Raw genomic sequence first — 16,582 nt, 5'->3', positions numbered from 1 at the left:
AGTTGGCAAAGCAGTTTGGACTTACCAAAATTTAAAACATCAAATGACTAAGAAAATAGTATTTCTTTCTTAACTCTACAAATACTCATAAACCAAAGTTCAACAATACCTTAATAAGTAAATACACACATCTGTGTTATGTGTGTTTTCTGCTCAAATTATTATTATTATTATTATTATTATTATTATTATTATTATTATTATTATTATTATTATTATTATTAATATGGAACCCATACAACATGATCTTCAGGTAAGGCCGTGGGGTATGGGGTTTGGGTTGGGACGTGGGTTAGGGTAAAACGCCCAAGCCACCACCCCGGGTGGGCTTGGGTTGGGGCGTGGCCCCTTGGGGCTTGGCTTTCAAGCCGGGCGTGGGGTGGTATGGTCATGCTAGATGGCTGAATCTCATTGGCTCACCCGCCACGTCAGACGGTTTTTTTAAATTTTGAAATTTAAAATTCAAACGGTCTAGGTTTTTTTTTTAAAAACAAGGAAAACAAGGCGTTCGACAAGATCGACCTTTTTGAAATTTTTTTAACGCTCTAGGTTTTTTTATTTTGTAATTTTTAGAAATTATGTAATTTTTAGGATTATGTAATTTTTAAAATTTTATTGAAGTTGTAGGTTTTTTTTTATAAATGTTGTGTGTTTTTTATAAATTTTTTGTATTTTTTTTAAACTTTTCTGCCACACGGTGCACCCAACCCAAGCCCAACCCACGCCCCGCCATACCCCGCGGACACGTAACCAGGCGGTGGGGGGGGGGGGGGGGCTCCCTTTACACTTGTCACCAAATGCCCAACCCAAGCCCCACCATACCCCACGGTCTAAGAAATGGCAAATGGGAACAATTCCTGGTTTCACTTTAAGCACTTGAAACGCCAAATGTTTTGGGTTCCATTTCGCGGTATCGGTATGGCAAACCACCACCGCGTTCACTTTCATACCATCCACACCCACCATAGAAACCGTATACGCTCGGGTAGCAACGGTTTCATGGCAATAAAATACCGCGTATGGGTAGATTTGTTTATGACAAACCACAACTTTATCCCCAACTCGCTTTTTAGCGAGCTCAACTTCGTACTTCTGTAACGAAGTGCTTTCTTTGGCATTCACCTCAGTCGAAATCGCCTTCACCTTTTTACCTAACTTTGTAGTAACAAAATCGACCATGGATTCCAACGAAGTCGCACAATATTTTTCTTCGCCTTCAATGCCTTTGTCCTCGCATTTTTTAAGCGTTTGCTTCATGTCTTGACCTTCCATTGAGTCAGGTTTAACCGAAAAACGGTTGTAGATTTTGGAAGATCGTTTGATGAAAAGGGTATCAAATCCGCGACTTTTCGCGGTAAAAAAATCGATTTTTGGTCGTTTTTTCGTGAAATGTAGGTTCATTTCTGTGCCTTGATGCAAGTCTTTTTCCAAGACAAACAATGCGACATTTGGATCATCTTTATGTAATTAAAAAATGTAGATTTTCGAGGATGTATGCCTCTTCCGACACCAACGTAAGATGTGTAAAACCACCGTAATAGATCATGTTTTAGCTGGTCAAAGGATGCAGTGCCCTTTTCGTTACTCCATTCTATAAACCGCTCTGAAGAAAATCGTACATGCCATTTTCCTAATCTCCTGCTGGAGTATCTGGATATTGCGAAACGAAGTAATCTTCTCTAGTCTTCGGGTGGATATCTCCAAGCTGATTGCTGAAATCAAGGCCACTAGCTTCCTTTGGGTGAAATACCGAGGAAAAATGCATACTCTAGATTGGTCGGATTGGTGCTCTTTCAGTTTCATGTAATTTCATGTAATTCTTGTTTGTCTCTCTGTTTGTATAGTCTGTGTTTGTTCTTGTTCTTTTAATAAAATTTGTCGTTCAAAAAAAAAACATCATCTTATAAAAAATATATACAAAGAAAGAAACAATTAAAAATACAACAAAATAGTGTAAGGTTTATAAAAAAGTGGGAAACAGAGAACCATGTATAAAAACCTATAAAAGAATTCATTTTTACATAATTATATTATAATTTATTAAACTACATCTTTAACTACATGCAAGTTTTTTTTTTATTTTTATTTTGACCACCTTTGTATTGATTTTTATTTTAACCATTATATTTTCTCCTTTTCTTTCTATTTTTATATTAAAAAAAAGGGTAATGCACGGTACCCCTGACCGCGGAAGGGATAACCCCTCCCAGGCCGCCACCCGACAAGCCTGAGCCTGGCAGTAAATACCCTTATCGAGCCGACCCTTTGAGGGTACTTTGTTCGCCCCAAGGTTCGAACCCGGTACCTCTTGGTAAGAGGTGGGTGTCGGTAAAATAAATTCTATTTTTATATTTGTTGGCTAAAGATTACACACTTGGTGTTTTTATCTCTTTATCCCCTACTTTTCAATTTCTCCACATGGAATTTTGATGTTTTTATTTTTTACCCCAATGGCAAGACTCCCTCTTTGGTTTTTATGTTTTGACCACCAATCTTTTGATTCTTATATTTTTTGTCTCTTCAACTTTTGTTAGCTTTTTTTAAACCATATCATAAAATTTGTTTTGTTTTGTTTTATATTTTGACCACCAAGGTTTTGATTCTTACACTTTTAGCTTACGACTGCATTTTTTTAAGTTTCAAATTAGCCCTATACATTATAACAAATTACGTCTTTAACCCAATAGTTTTATACTTTTATTTTTCTTTATTCATTCGTTAGTTTTTTTTTTACAAAAATACTAAATACGCGATATGATTTTTTTTTTTTGGAAACGGCTCAACACCACGTCACCACCACCTTTTTTCCATTCGTTTGTTCAGGTCGCAACACCACGTCATAGATACCATGCCACCATTTTTTCTTCCATTTATTATATTTTATTTCAATTTTAGATTTTTACGTATTTATATTTTGAATCTTCATATCGATCTTTATGGTTTAGTACATACGCGGATTCCCCGCAGCAACACGCGGTGGGGAAATCCTAGTTTTTTTTTTTTTTTTTATTTTAAACCTAATCTCTTTGGAGCTTTTGCATAAAAGCTGTTTTAATAAAAAAATTAAAAGAAAAAGTTTAAAAACAGTTCAAAAAAAAGTAAAAACTTATTTTTTTTAAATAATTTTTTATTTTAACGGTTTCTACATGTGTTTATATGAAAAAAAACCTCTAAAAAATTAGGTAAAAAAGATTTTTTTTTCTATGTAAAAATGATTTTTAAATTATTCTTTTTACATATAAAGTTACTCGTTCCCCAATTCCATATTTTTTTGTGATTACCCAATAAACTAATACAAACCTATTAAAGATTCCTTAATTGCTTCTGGCATAGTTGTGGTTGGCAACGTGGGTGTTTGAGATTTCTTTTCAAAATCCTTTTAGCTCCAAAAGTCCTTTTGAGAAGGAGAAGGAATCCCAAACTTGCACTGAGAAATCCTTTTGAAGAGAAAAGGAATCCCAAATACCATGAAATAAGTTCTTCTAGCTCCAATTATGCCTTCAACAAGTCAAAATGGAGAAGTAAGAATTTCTTACTTATTGTTTTGAAAAGGACTTTTGAAGAAGGAGAAGTGGAAAAGGAATCCCAAACACGCCCAACATATGCTTCCAGTACACCTCAGGAGTTACTGCATGACTTCCAACAAGTGCTAGCTGATCATAACCAACGACAAACGAAAAAAGGTTAACTACAAAGTATTCAATCACATACCTAGTAATATAAACTAAAATTAAAAAATTTAGCTTGAAACCCATTTTGTGTGTATATATATATATGTATATACAAAGTATTCAATCACATATCTAGTAATATAAACAAAAACTAAACAAATTTAAGCTTTTTTTTGTCTGTATGCGTATATGCATATTGTATCCCAAGAATAGAACTAGAAACTAGATCAGCTAACTAAAACATACATAACCAAGGTCGGAGCCATGTGGTGTGGGTCGGGGTCTCTGGACCCCAATATTTTTTAAAAAAATTAGAAGAACCTGTATATTAATTTTATTGAGAACCTCATAAAAATAATTAGTTGGACCCCATATTATTAAGGGGAAATCCCTTTGTATACCACCAAATAGATCACTTGTTCGAGCCTTTTAAATTCCGTTTATTGTCTTTCTTTATCTAATTTTTATATCCAGATTAAATCCAGGGTTTTAAAACAGAATTAACATACATCAACAAACAAACATCTCACACCTGGTCTCTTAACTTCTTTAAAAAAAGGTTATGTGTTATTTATGACTCAATTTAGGGTCTTCACACAGAAAAAAGGTTATGTGTTATTTATGACTCAATTTGGGGTATTCACACAGAATCATGCTAATTTATTAGATTAGATGGGGTTGAGCTTTTAACTAGGGTATTTGTGTTTTGCTGTCACAGGGTTAGTAATTCTTGGGTTATTCATTTTCCCATACATGTTAATTTATTGGTTTTTTGTTAAAAATAACCCTTGTTATTGTCATTCATAATGGGCTTAATGTTTACTTATATTGGGTTGTTATATTGGGCTTATTGTTTTCTGTTAGTAAGTTGTTGTAACAGATTGTAAGCAGTTGGAACTGTGAGGGGTGAAATGTAAATGTTGAAGGGCTGCTATTATCTCTGGTCATAGATCTGGGCTGAAGTGTAACTTATGATTGAGCTGGATATAAAAGCTAGAAGACCTTCTGGATCATTCATTCACCGCTTCACTTTTACACATACTCTCTCTGTTGTTTCTGTAATTAGGGTTTCCTCTTTGTGTTAGATCAGTGCTGATATCTCTCATTTGTGTTAGAGAGATTGTACTTCTGGTATTGATGATCATCAGTGGATGATCATCAGGTGTTATTGTTGTATTTTGTACTGATCGTTGATCTTACAGTTTGTAAGATCTTTGGGTATTTGGGGGGAACTGTTTTGGGTTGGATAAATAAGATTTTGTCACCGTTTTCGTCGCTATTTCTTGTGTTTGTTCATTGTTATTGTTCATACCATTGTTTTAACATGGTATCAGAGCCTCGTGGCTCTTGATTTCTGGATCTGTGCTTGATTTCTGATTTTGTTTGTTCCGCCGTGTGTTCTTTAGGTTCTGGTGATTTCTGTTTGATGTTTTTGTGTTCCTCACTACTTGAGGAAGTTGTAGATCTGGACTTTTGAAAGGTTGCTGTTACGGATCTGGTTCGTTGAAAACCCTAGTTAGGGTTTGGAGGATCTGGTGGTTGACTTCTCATCTTCTGGTGCTTCTTTACATAATGTGTTGGTCTCTGAAACCCTAGAAGGCCTCAGGGAAAACTGACCAGTGTGTATTGTGGTTCTAGCTGCTTGATCTGTGATCTGTAATCCTAGAAGGTTACAATCTCAGATCTATTTGGAGGGAGTTAAACGCTCTTTGTAAGATCGTTCTTTACCTTTCTCTGGATTATTTTTCTTGTTGTTGTTGATTAGTTGATGCCGGGGTAGTGAGGACCCGTTATATTGATTGATACAGTTGATACCGGGGTAATCAGGAACGGTTTGTCTGTTCTTGTTTGTTCTTGTGATTACTTTATGTTTGTCTACACTTGTATTGTACTTGTTCTGTTTTTCTTGAGTATAGTGTATGTAGTAGTTTGTTGTGGCTCCTGAGTAAAGGCTTGTCCAGGCACCACAGAGTGACGAACCTGGAATCTGGTCCCTGACTCAGCTTCGCCTTAGGGTTTGTTTTCTTTTGTGATCTGTTATTTGTTGATAACCTGTGTTCTCTGTTTGATCTGTGTTTTGTAATCTGTTGTGTGATTTACTTGTCTATTTGTGTTATATGGGTGATATTCGTAGTTCGTCTGTTACTCTTATTAGCAAATTAGATATAGGAAATCCTCTTTATCTGCATCCTAGTGACTCAAGTTCTTTAACCATAGTTAGTATAAAACTTAAGGGCACTGAGAATTATGCTGTCTGGTCTAGTGCAATGAAACTTGCACTAGAAGCTAAAAATAAGTATGGCTTTATTGATGGTAAATATGAAAAACTTGCTGATGATCATGTCTTAGCTGCCCAATGGGATAGATGCAACTTTGTGGTCTTAACTTGGTTATTAAATTCTGTGTCTGAAGAGTTGTTCTTAGGTCAAGTCTTTTTCAAACTTGCCTCAGAAGTTTGGACAAACTTGAAAGAAACATATGATAAGGTAGATGGTTCTGTTGTCTATGACTTATATAAACGAATTAACTGTATTTCACAAAGTAGTAGTTCTGTGGCTGAATATTATAACAAGTTGACAACAATGTGGAAGCAGTTTGATGCGATGGTGCATCTGCCTTCACGTTCTTGTCAAGCAGCCGAAGACTACAATGATTTTTCAACTTTAATAAAACTGATGCAGTTTCTCATGGGTCTTGATGATGTGTATCAACCTGTGAGAACAAACTTGCTGACAAGAGAACCATTTCCTTCAGTCAAAGCTACTTGTGCTTTGATTTCTAGAGAAGAGTCACATAGACTTTCTAGTGGTGGGTCAAAGGGTCAGTCTGTGTCTTTTGTGTCTAAGTCAAACCAGTCTAATCAAAACTTTGACCCTAGAAGGAGAAATTTTAGGGGACCTAATCCAAATTTAAAATGTACTAATTGAAATATGTTAGGTCATACTGTTGATCGGTGTTTTGAGTTAATTGGTTATCCTCCTTGTATGAAAAAGAGAACTAGTGGGTCATTTGCTAGGAATAATAGTGGTAATGATTCTAATAAGTCTGGTATGTCATCTGGTCCTTCTAGTTCTGTTGTGTTTGCTTTACCTTTTACTCCTGAGCAGATTACAAAGTTGATAAGTTTAGCTGGTGATAAGTCTGAGGGAGATCAGGGGAAGTCTAATATGGGAGGTATGTCTTCTTTTCGCATCTGGTTTTGCTAGTTGTTCTAGTAGTGTGTCTTTTATAAACTTCGAAATGACCAAAATACCCTTACGGGGCTTAATTTGGTTTTAAATTTGTTTTGGGCATAATGGAAGATATCCTACTGATATCATAATATATTTTAAGCATATTAAATTGTTGAACCTGTACATGACTCTTGTTGGTTACCCGTTATGCATATTCGCGTTCGGTACGGTTTATGTAACTAGTTTGCATAAATTAACCGAAACGGGTCAAACCTTATCATTTTTACTTCAAAATCCAGAATGTGTTTAGTTTACCCATATTATACAAGTCTTCATACTTGTCGGGTCTAAATCACATTCTAATCCGATCTTCGCTTAATCTTGCGTTTTGAACTGTAAACCTTTCATTAAAACTAACCGGTCTAAGTTTAAACTTAAGTAATACCCGTTAGGAATCTAATAGGTTATTAAAACCTTCGTTCCAGATTTAGGAGCCCATTAAAAGCTATTTGCACTTGCTGATTGTTATACGGCTGAGATTAAAATTATAATTTGCTCAGGTAAATACTTTTAACTTATTTTCCGTTATACGGGCTTGGGATACAGTATTATAATAATACCGCTTGGTCGGGTATTGAATGTTTAATCGATTAGTGGTTAAGCTATTGAAATAACCTGTTTTAATCTGTAATGCTTGATGCAATGCCTTTGGGGGGTTAATGACCATGTCCTGGATATCCTCGGCTCATTTATTAGAAATGGCCACGGCTTAAGCATGGGGTGTAGGCATACACCTGACAGTTGCGTATGTATAAACGGTATCTCACATCTCTGGTGGGCATATACTTGTGGTGTGTCAATTAATCTAATCCAGCTCTTATAACTGGGTCCCGAATGGATGACAAACATGTAAAACTGTATACAAGATTATCTTAAATAATTGTCCCAAGTTATAAAAGAATTTTTGTGCCTTGTGCATTTAAATCAATTTTATAAACACTTTTAAAAAAGAGTCGGTTAATTGTATTTACCAGTGTAAATTGACGTATTTTTCAAAAAGGTTAAGTGCTGGTACTACGCGAAATGGGCTGGCTACTCCTAGTATCAAATAAAGAGTCTTGCAAGCTTTTGATGCTTAAATCTGTTGAACAATATTTCTTTTTGTTTTAGATCCGCCTGTGGATCCACTTACAATTCGTTGTGTAATATTTTATGTTACTTTCAACTCGGTTTGTAATCTTATTTCTTTTAGACTTCCGCTGTGCATTAAACTGTGATTGATTGACTATGATGATATCAACTACGTCATGATACTCCCCACCGGGCCCACCGATAACACGTGGAAATGTCGGGGTGTGACATTTGTCGTTTCCCATGGTCATCGCAAACTCTCTATTCTCTATGATTCCGTTGTTTATGGTACTGGCATTCTGGATGGTGGTCTCTATAAATTAGAACTAGATGATAATTTTTCCAAATCTTTGTTGTCATATTATATTAATGAATCACTCACAAAGATGAAACAGATTCGAGACTTAGAGACTTCATCTATGTTGTGGCATCAACGTTTAGGCCACATCTCAAGAGAACGATTAAATCGTCTCGTAAAGGATGAAGTCTTACCTCTTCTTGATTTCACTGATTTTGGAACATGTGTCAAATGTCTTAAAGGCAAAATGACATTAGCGAATAAGAAAGGTGTCACTAGGAGCTCTAATTTATTAGAACTCATTCACACTGACATTAGTGGTCCCTACCAAATCACTGGCATAACAGGGCATACTTCATTTATCACTTTCATTGATGATTCTTCTCGTTACATGTACTTGTATCTTATGAAGGAAAAGTCTGAATCTCTTACAACTTTTAAAGATTATAAAGCTGAAGTGAAAAGCAATTAGATCGTCAGATTAAAGTTGTGAGATCAGATAGAGGCGGTGAATATTATGGAAGACATACTGATGTGGGTCAAGCTCCTGGTCCATTTTATGAGTTTTGTAAGGGCCAGGAGATTGTGAACCAATACACCATGCCTGGTACACCTCAGCAGAACGGTGTTGATGAACGAAGAAATCGTACCCTTATGAACATGGTGCGCAGTATGTTAGCCAACACTAATTTACCATTTTTCCTCTGTATAGAAGCGTTAAAAGCACTTGTTCATATACTCAATAGAGTTCCTTCTAAGTCTGTCCCTAAAACTCCTTATGAACTTTGGACAGGACCGAGTCTTAAATATATGAAAGTATAGGGCTGCATTGCTGAAGCAAAACTCCATAATCCTTTCCTAAGGAAACTTGACCCTAAAACAGTTACCTGTTTCTTATCGGGTTATCCTAATCATTCAAAGGGTTATCGTTTCTATTGTCCTTCCTATGTCACCCGTATTATTGAAACCAAGTGTGTCGTGTTCCTGGAGGATTTCAAGGTCAGTGGGAGAAGTACCAACTCTTACGAAGAATTGAAAGAAGTACAAGACGCGGGGGGGGGGGGACTCGTCGCTTACCATTACTCCGTTTACTCCTCTTATACCCAATGCAACAACTGCACCTGAAACTACTGCACAAATTCCATCTCCACAATCAGAACCCATTATACCTCATAACGAAGGCACATCAAACGCTCAAAACCAAGACAACGCTGAACCCGATAATCAACTCAGGAGGTCATCTAGGCAAAGACGACCTACAAATTGGGATGATTATGTTACCTACCTGACTAAAATGGATGCTGGAAAGCTCAATGATCCTATCTCTTCTAATGAAGCCATTAGCAGTGACCTGTCTTCTGAATGGAATAAAGCGATGATTGATGAGCTTGAATCCATGAAGAAAATTGGCGTTTGGGATTTGGTAGAATTACCCAACGGTGTTAAACCTGTAGGATGTAAATGGGTGTCCAAAACAAAACTGGATCCGAATGGGAACGTTGAATGCTATAAAACGAGATTGGTTGCAAAAGGCTACACTCAGAAAGAGGGGATTGATTATCAAGAGACGTTTTCACCTGTCTCTCGTAAAGATTCATTAAGGATCGTTATGGCCCTAGTAGCTCATTTTGATTTGACCGCTATATTGTTGAAGTTCGCCCGTTTCTAGCTCTCCAAATACTCCAGCATCCTATTCGAATAATAACGCCTCTTTTTTAATTCCACTTAAACCGACATGATCATGGATTTCCAGCAAATCTCTAAATGAGAAAACGAAAATATTCGGAATCTTACACCAGGCATTGGCACTGATATGATTCCATAACAAAGACGCAATCAGACAAGCACAGAAAAAATGTTCCTTTGTCTCTTCAATTTCACCACACAAACAACAATTCGAATCTGCCACGTTCACGTTCCTTTTCTTTAAGACTTCCACAGTCGCAATTCTTTTCATCTCTGCCCGCCAAATAAAAATATTGCATTTCATCGGAATCCACTTGCACCATTCCGGAACATAATTACTAGTAACAGCCCAGTTTTTGTTGAGAAGATCCTTAACCGCTGCCACACTGAAAACATTGGTTGCCTCCCCGATGCATTTCCATTTATCATTCTCGCTATTCAGATCAATCCCACCAATACTGCTGCATAATCGCACCAACTCGTCGACCTCCCTGCCGGCCGAAATAGGTTGAATCCACTCCCACACATACCGATCACCTAAAACATTAATTACCCTTGATCCTGTCCTTAACTTTACATCTTTTGTTAACTTCTTTTTTGAAAATATCAGGACAAACATCTTTTAGGGGTTCATTACAAATCCACGGGTCAATCTAAAACATCGTATCCTTACCATTCCCGACGTTACTCTTGAAAAACCTTCTCAAAGGGATGCCATCAATATGAACTTTAGATAAACATTTAGCGATATTGCACCAAATTCCACCCATAGTAAATTTGGCCAGTATAAATTTGGCCAGTATGAACCCCACCCGGATCTCGTCGTATGAATTGAATTTATCACCTTAGTCCACAGTTTGCGTTTATCCTCGAGAAACCTCCACCCCCATTTAGCAAGAAGCGCGATATTTATATTTTTAAGCCTGCTAATCCCTAGACCACCCAGCTCTTTAGACAACGAAACCCTTTCCCAAGCAACCCAATGCATCTTCCTATTGTTACCATCCCCTCCCCACAAAAAATCCTAATTTGCTTCCAGCTCATTAATAACTTGCACCGGGGCTCTGTATAGAGAAAAATAGTAAATGGGCAAACTTTCAAGCACCGCTTTAGTTAACGTAATCCTTCCCCCAATGGAAAGTAGCCCCGCTTTCCATTTAGCCAGTCTAACATCAAATAAATCGTAAACCGGCTTCCAGTTTGAAACACGGTTCATGTTAGCACCGACAAGCAACCCAAGATACTTGAATGGAAACTTTCCGGCTTTACATCCTAGCAAAGAGGCCATATCGTTGAGATCCTCCGGTTCCACTCCGAACGAAAAAATATTAGACTTTGTTAAATTGATTTTTAAACCCGAGCAAATGTGAAAAACCCGAAGAATACGTAGAACATTGACAATATTCATTCTACTCCACTCACCAATGGTCATTGCATCGTCCGCATAAAGGAGATGTGAAATAACCGGACCACCCCCAGGGTATTAATTCCCGCAATTTCTCTTGAATCTCTAGCTTTATCAATCATACACGATAAAGCCTCCGTAATTAAAATGAATAAAAATGGAGAAATCGGATCCCTTGTCGTATTCCTTTGGAGCATTGGAATTCAAACGTAGGTGAGCCGTTCACTAGCACCGAAGATCTCGTAGTCATTAGCATAATCCAATCACACCATCTGCTAGGAAACCCCATTTGCGACATAATCGATATCAGAAAATTTCAATAAACATTGTCGTATGCTTTTTCGAAATCAATCTTAAAAAAGAACATCTTCTTGTTAACTTTTAATTTAATCGAAGGAGGTAGTTGGTCAGTAGGCAAGATTGAACTAGGGTCTGTGTCATCATTGAATGGAGCAAGTAAACAGGCGAATAATTCATGGATGGAATTTAACGAAGCAAGCATCCACACAAGAACTTAATTATTTCTTAGCCGTCATTGAGGAGATTAAACAAGTAAGCTAGTTGGGTGGTGATTTAATAAAGAAAAACTTAATTAGTTTAAGTAGACAAGCAAACAAGCAGAATAAAAACTTAATTAGTTTAAGTTTACATATATTTAAGGGGAATTTTTTTTTTATTATTACATAACTAAAAATCCAGAATAAAAAATAAATTTTTTTCCTATAAGGAAGACATGTTGTCTTTATAGGTTAGATATTCTTTTTTCAATTTTTTTTTTTTGAAATTGTGGGAAAATTTGCAGCTATATATGAAAATTTATTTTGTCTAGTCAAACTTATTTTTAGAGAAAATTTGTCGTCTCTATAGGTTTATACATACAATTTTAGGTAAAAATATGAAAAAAAAAATTAATTTGCCTTACGGGGACGATATGTCGTTTCTACCAGTGTTTTTAAAATTTTAATTATTTTATTAATCAAGAAAAAAACAAAGCTATTTTCCCTAAAGGGACGATGTGTCGTCGCTATAGCTTTTTTAAAAAAAAACCATGTTTAAGCCATATAGAGACCATATGTCCTCTCTATAGGTTTATCTTTAAAAAAATAAAAGAAAATTAAAATGGCTTATAGGGACGACATATTCTCTCTACAAGTGTGTTTTTTTTAATTATTTATTAATTTAGAATGAAAAAACAAAACAAAGCTATTTACCCTATATGGACGACTTGTCGTCTCTTCTATATGTTAGATTATTTCTTTTCAAATTTTTTTGTCGGATGATGGGAATTTTGCTACCTAAATGAAAATTCATTTGACTAGTCAAACTTTTTAAAGACGAAATGTCGATCGTCTTTATAAATTAAACTTTTTTTTATCTTCAATATTTATTGATCATTAACAAACGAAAATCTAAAGAAAAATATTTAAAATTATAAAGACAACATGTCATCTCTATATGTTGAAACTTTTTTAAAGTTTTCTAATTCATTAAACTAGAGAATATAAAAAATACAAAAAAAATTTATTTTCACCCTATAGAGAGGACATGTCGTCCTATAGGGTAACCTAACTCAAAAAGCACGAAACTCCTCTAGAAAGAACATGTCGTCTCTATAGGGTAATCTATAGAGACGACTTATGTCCTCTCTAAAGGTGTCGTCCCTACACTACAAGAATGGACCACCTTTAGCGGCGACAGCTGTCGCCGGTATTGGTTAAAATTGTCGCCGGTATTGACCTTTAGCGGCGACACGTCGCCGGTAAATGGTCGCCGGTATTGGTCGGACGCTATTGGCCTCCTGTCGTCGCTAAAGGTCAGCGTCGCCGCTAATGTTTTTACCGGAGAATTGCCGGAAAGCTCGCCCGAGACCTGCAAATCTTCATAAACTCAAACAACAAAACATTTTACACAAATTTTTCATTCAAATCTCATGTATCATAAACTCAAACAAAGCATAAACACAAATTCCTCGCCGTGTTATCATTCAAATCTTATATATACATCCATAAACTCAAACAAATCCTTTTACATAAAATTACATTACACATTTTCTACATAAAACTAAAAAACAAGTCGGAGCTTGACGGAGAAGGTGCTCCGGTGACGAAGAAGACGGTCATTTACGGTGGTGGTTGACGGTGGCGATGCAGGTGATTCTCCGGTGAAGATGCATGTGCTCCGACGATGCTCCGGTAATGGTCCGGCGATGCTCTGGTTGTGAAGATGGCGGTGGTTGCTTCACGGTGGTGGTGATCCGGTGGTGGTGGTAACAGGTTGTTGTTGTTGTGAAGATGATGGAGTTGGTGATTGTGTTTGTGTTTGTGTTTGTGGGTGAGTGTTTTTGTTGAAGGAAGAGAAAGCAGGAAGGAACCCAAACCGTTGGATCATACTCTCATCAAGGGCAGAGATCAGCTCTTTTCAAGCTTCACACGGATTGACTTTTAGCGGAGACAACTGTCGCCGCTAATGCCTATTGTCTTGTCGCCGCTAATGCCCTTTAAATCCCCAACCGTTAGATCAGGATAAGGATCAACGGCTGGGGTTTGGTTTCAGACTCCGGGATGCGGATCGACCAATAGCGGCGACATTTGGCCTGTCGCCGCTAATGGTGTCGCCGCTAAAAGTGGTTATTTCTTGTAGTGCTATAAGGGTTTTTTCTTGTAGTGATGTTTATAAGCACGGATAATCTAATTACTTATGTGCGTTTAATCCATTTCATAAAAAATCTGTGTGCATTTTATAAGTACCAAAATAATTAATGTATACAACTCGAATATATGTTGGTGCTTTTTCTCTCTATATTTGAACAAATGCAAAAGTTTTTTAAAACATGCGTTTACTTTGGATCAATCTCATCTAAAATATAAAAATAGTATTTAGTACATTTCATCATCATCATACTCAGTATATCCCACCAATAGCAAAGCTAAGGTAGGGTCTGAGGAGGGTGAGATGTAGACAGCCTTACCTCTATCCCGTAGGAATAGAGAGACTGCTTCCAATGAGACCCCCGGCTCGAGTATTTAGTACATTTAAACAACTTAATTGCAAAAATTATGTCCGACAGGAATGGCCTAGAGAAGGGACGGGGAAGAAACACTCAACCACAAGAAATTGGAAAATAAAAATCTTGATCACACCTTCTAGAAACTTGTAAACAAATCTTAAACTTCTTCTAATATGTAAATAAATATATCAAGCATGGTAGCTCTTGCTCTATCAAACCGAGCATAATATTTGTGTATCACTTATCTAGCACAATGGTTTGGGATTCTCCAAAAGACGCCATGCCGTGGGTGGGCATGTATGTTGGTCTAGCATCTTTGATATGCACCCTTGCGATGGCAGTCGATGCCATTCAAGCAATTTGGCAATGGAAACTCTGGTTCCCAAACTGTTTTTTCACTCTTAATGCTTCTACCCTCACTCTTATTGCAATAGCAATGAAGCTCCCAGTGGATCTATCAGCTGAAGATCCTGAAGTGTGTAGCATTTACATGATTGAACGTACAAAGATGATCGGAATCCTTTTCTTATTCACGATGTTAGCCAATTTTCTCCCATCTTTAGGGCTTATGGATGACAGAGAGCTTCTAATGAACATGGTGGCCTTGGGAATCCTCTTGATCACCATTGCTGTAAATATAGGGATCCAAGTTTTTACTAACGTGCTTATTCTCTATGGATACATACTTCTTGTACTTATATTTGCACTTGTATGGCCATTTTCAGTAGCTTTAACAGTTTCAGCATCTAGAAAAAAGTTAGAGCATAGGTACAAGGAGTCACAACGATTGATTTCAAGTTATCAAGAGAAAAGGTTTTCCACTAAGGGGTTGAGAAGTTATGTTAAAAAATATTGGATGATGACCGAAACTCGTAACCCCCAATTTGTTATTGCTTGCTCACCGGTTTCTTCCGCTTTTGGCGTTATGTGCTTATACGTTTCTTTGATTTCAGGTCTACAATTTGTAGACTTTGTATCATCTGGATATCATTGTGAGACTTCAGATTATAAGTGGTCACTTAAGATAATATATTTGGTGCAATCACTTGGATCTTTGGTAGGTAGTATTGCACCAATATTTAGATGTCTCTCATCTGTTGGCCATTACAGTCTCTCCAAGGAATGGAGCAAGAACCATTTAAACGTGTTTCGAGTCGAAAAACATTGGATCCAAAAGCTTCAGCAATGGAAACGTAGACATACTTTCTCTCGCATTCCAGGTCGCCATTTCAAAATAGTTTTTCATAGCATAAAAAATACCTTTTTAAACTTTTGTATATTACTCCATATTTTGGTCTTGGTTATATGTAAAACAATATGTCTTGTTCCAAAAATATTTTTGATCTTAATCTCTTATTGCTGGCATTTATTCAAGTCATGTATGGAAAGGTTTCTAAAAGTAGCAAACATACCTAATAGCGAAGGGAGCTCAGAAGTAGAAGAATATATTATGTATGTCGTACAAATTGAAGAGGATGCGAAGCTGTCAGACAGAATATTAAAAAACACGCTTCGTTATATAACTCAACTCCTTAATGCATCTGAAGAGAACGAACCACACAATCTTATGATGCTTCTTGAGAAGTCTAAAGGATTCAAAGGAGTGGTAGAGTTCGAAAATAACCAAGTCCAACCTTTATATGAGGATGAAACTCGCAATTGTTGGAGCCTTGTTGTAGTAACATTAACATCAATTGCCATTGCACTTCCTAACATAAGACCTGGTCATGTGAAGTCATTACTTTCCAGCATGAGTGAAGGAATCCAAATTGTTAGAAATATTGAAGAATCTCTCGATGGAGATGGTGACACATTAGAGATAAGAAAAGCAACAAAACGTGTGTGGGCAGAAGTTGAAGTATACCGCTCATGGCTACAAATCGATCTTCAAAAGATGGCTCGTAAAGGAAAGACAACAAAGGAGATTCTTAAATGGTTGGGCGATGAAGCTGAAAAACTTGTTAGAGAGTTTAAGAGCAGCAAAAGGCCAAGTATAGATCAATCACCTTATAAGTTCATACTTGCAAGTTCGATGTATAGAATTAGCCGGTCTATGTTGCTACAATGGGATGAACAAAAAAATTGGTCAAATGGTGAAGATCTTTTTGATTGGATATCAACTGTTATTGCAGACATATTATTCGCTTGCTTTACCAACTTACCACGTGTAATAAAATCGAAGTGTCATCACCATGCAATAGAGAAAAGGGG

At 36.7% G+C, this 16,582-nt stretch overlaps 2 protein-coding genes and 1 pseudogene across 2 annotated transcripts; 1 reads left to right on the top strand and 2 right to left on the bottom strand.

Annotated features, from left to right (window-relative positions):
- Positions 1-221: 221 nt before the first annotated feature.
- LOC110888966 lies at positions 222-1,461 on the bottom strand (annotated as a pseudogene).
- Positions 1,462-4,424: 2,963 nt separating this feature from the next.
- LOC110887472 lies at positions 4,425-7,459 on the top strand. Its single transcript, XM_022135083.2, has 2 exons — positions 4,425-6,845; positions 7,330-7,459. Exon 1 carries the CDS (start codon positions 5,789-5,791, stop codon positions 6,596-6,598), a length of 810 nt encoding a protein of 269 aa, XP_021990775.1. The 5' UTR covers positions 4,425-5,788; the 3' UTR covers positions 6,599-6,845; positions 7,330-7,459.
- A 3,524-nt stretch (positions 7,460-10,983) lies between these two features.
- Positions 10,984-11,391, bottom strand: LOC110888965. Its single transcript, XM_022136458.1, has one exon. The coding sequence runs from the start codon at positions 11,389-11,391 to the stop codon at positions 10,984-10,986; it is 408 nt and encodes a 135-aa protein (XP_021992150.1).
- Between the last annotated feature and the right edge of the window lie 5,191 nt (positions 11,392-16,582).

This window comes from Helianthus annuus, chromosome 11, assembly GCF_002127325.2.
Source record: "Helianthus annuus cultivar XRQ/B chromosome 11, HanXRQr2.0-SUNRISE, whole genome shotgun sequence".
NCBI lineage: Eukaryota > Viridiplantae > Streptophyta > Magnoliopsida > Asterales > Asteraceae > Helianthus > Helianthus annuus.
The sequence above is the reverse complement of the archived record's forward strand: the minus strand, read 5'-3'. Positions and strand labels throughout refer to the sequence as shown.

Coding starts and splice junctions, on each gene's coding strand:
- LOC110887472 (XM_022135083.2), top strand. CDS start 5,789: ATGGGTGATATTCGTAGTTCGTCTGTTACTCTTATTAGCAAATTAGAT.
- LOC110888965 (XM_022136458.1), bottom strand. CDS start 11,391: ATGACCATTGGTGAGTGGAGTAGAATGAATATTGTCAATGTTCTACGT.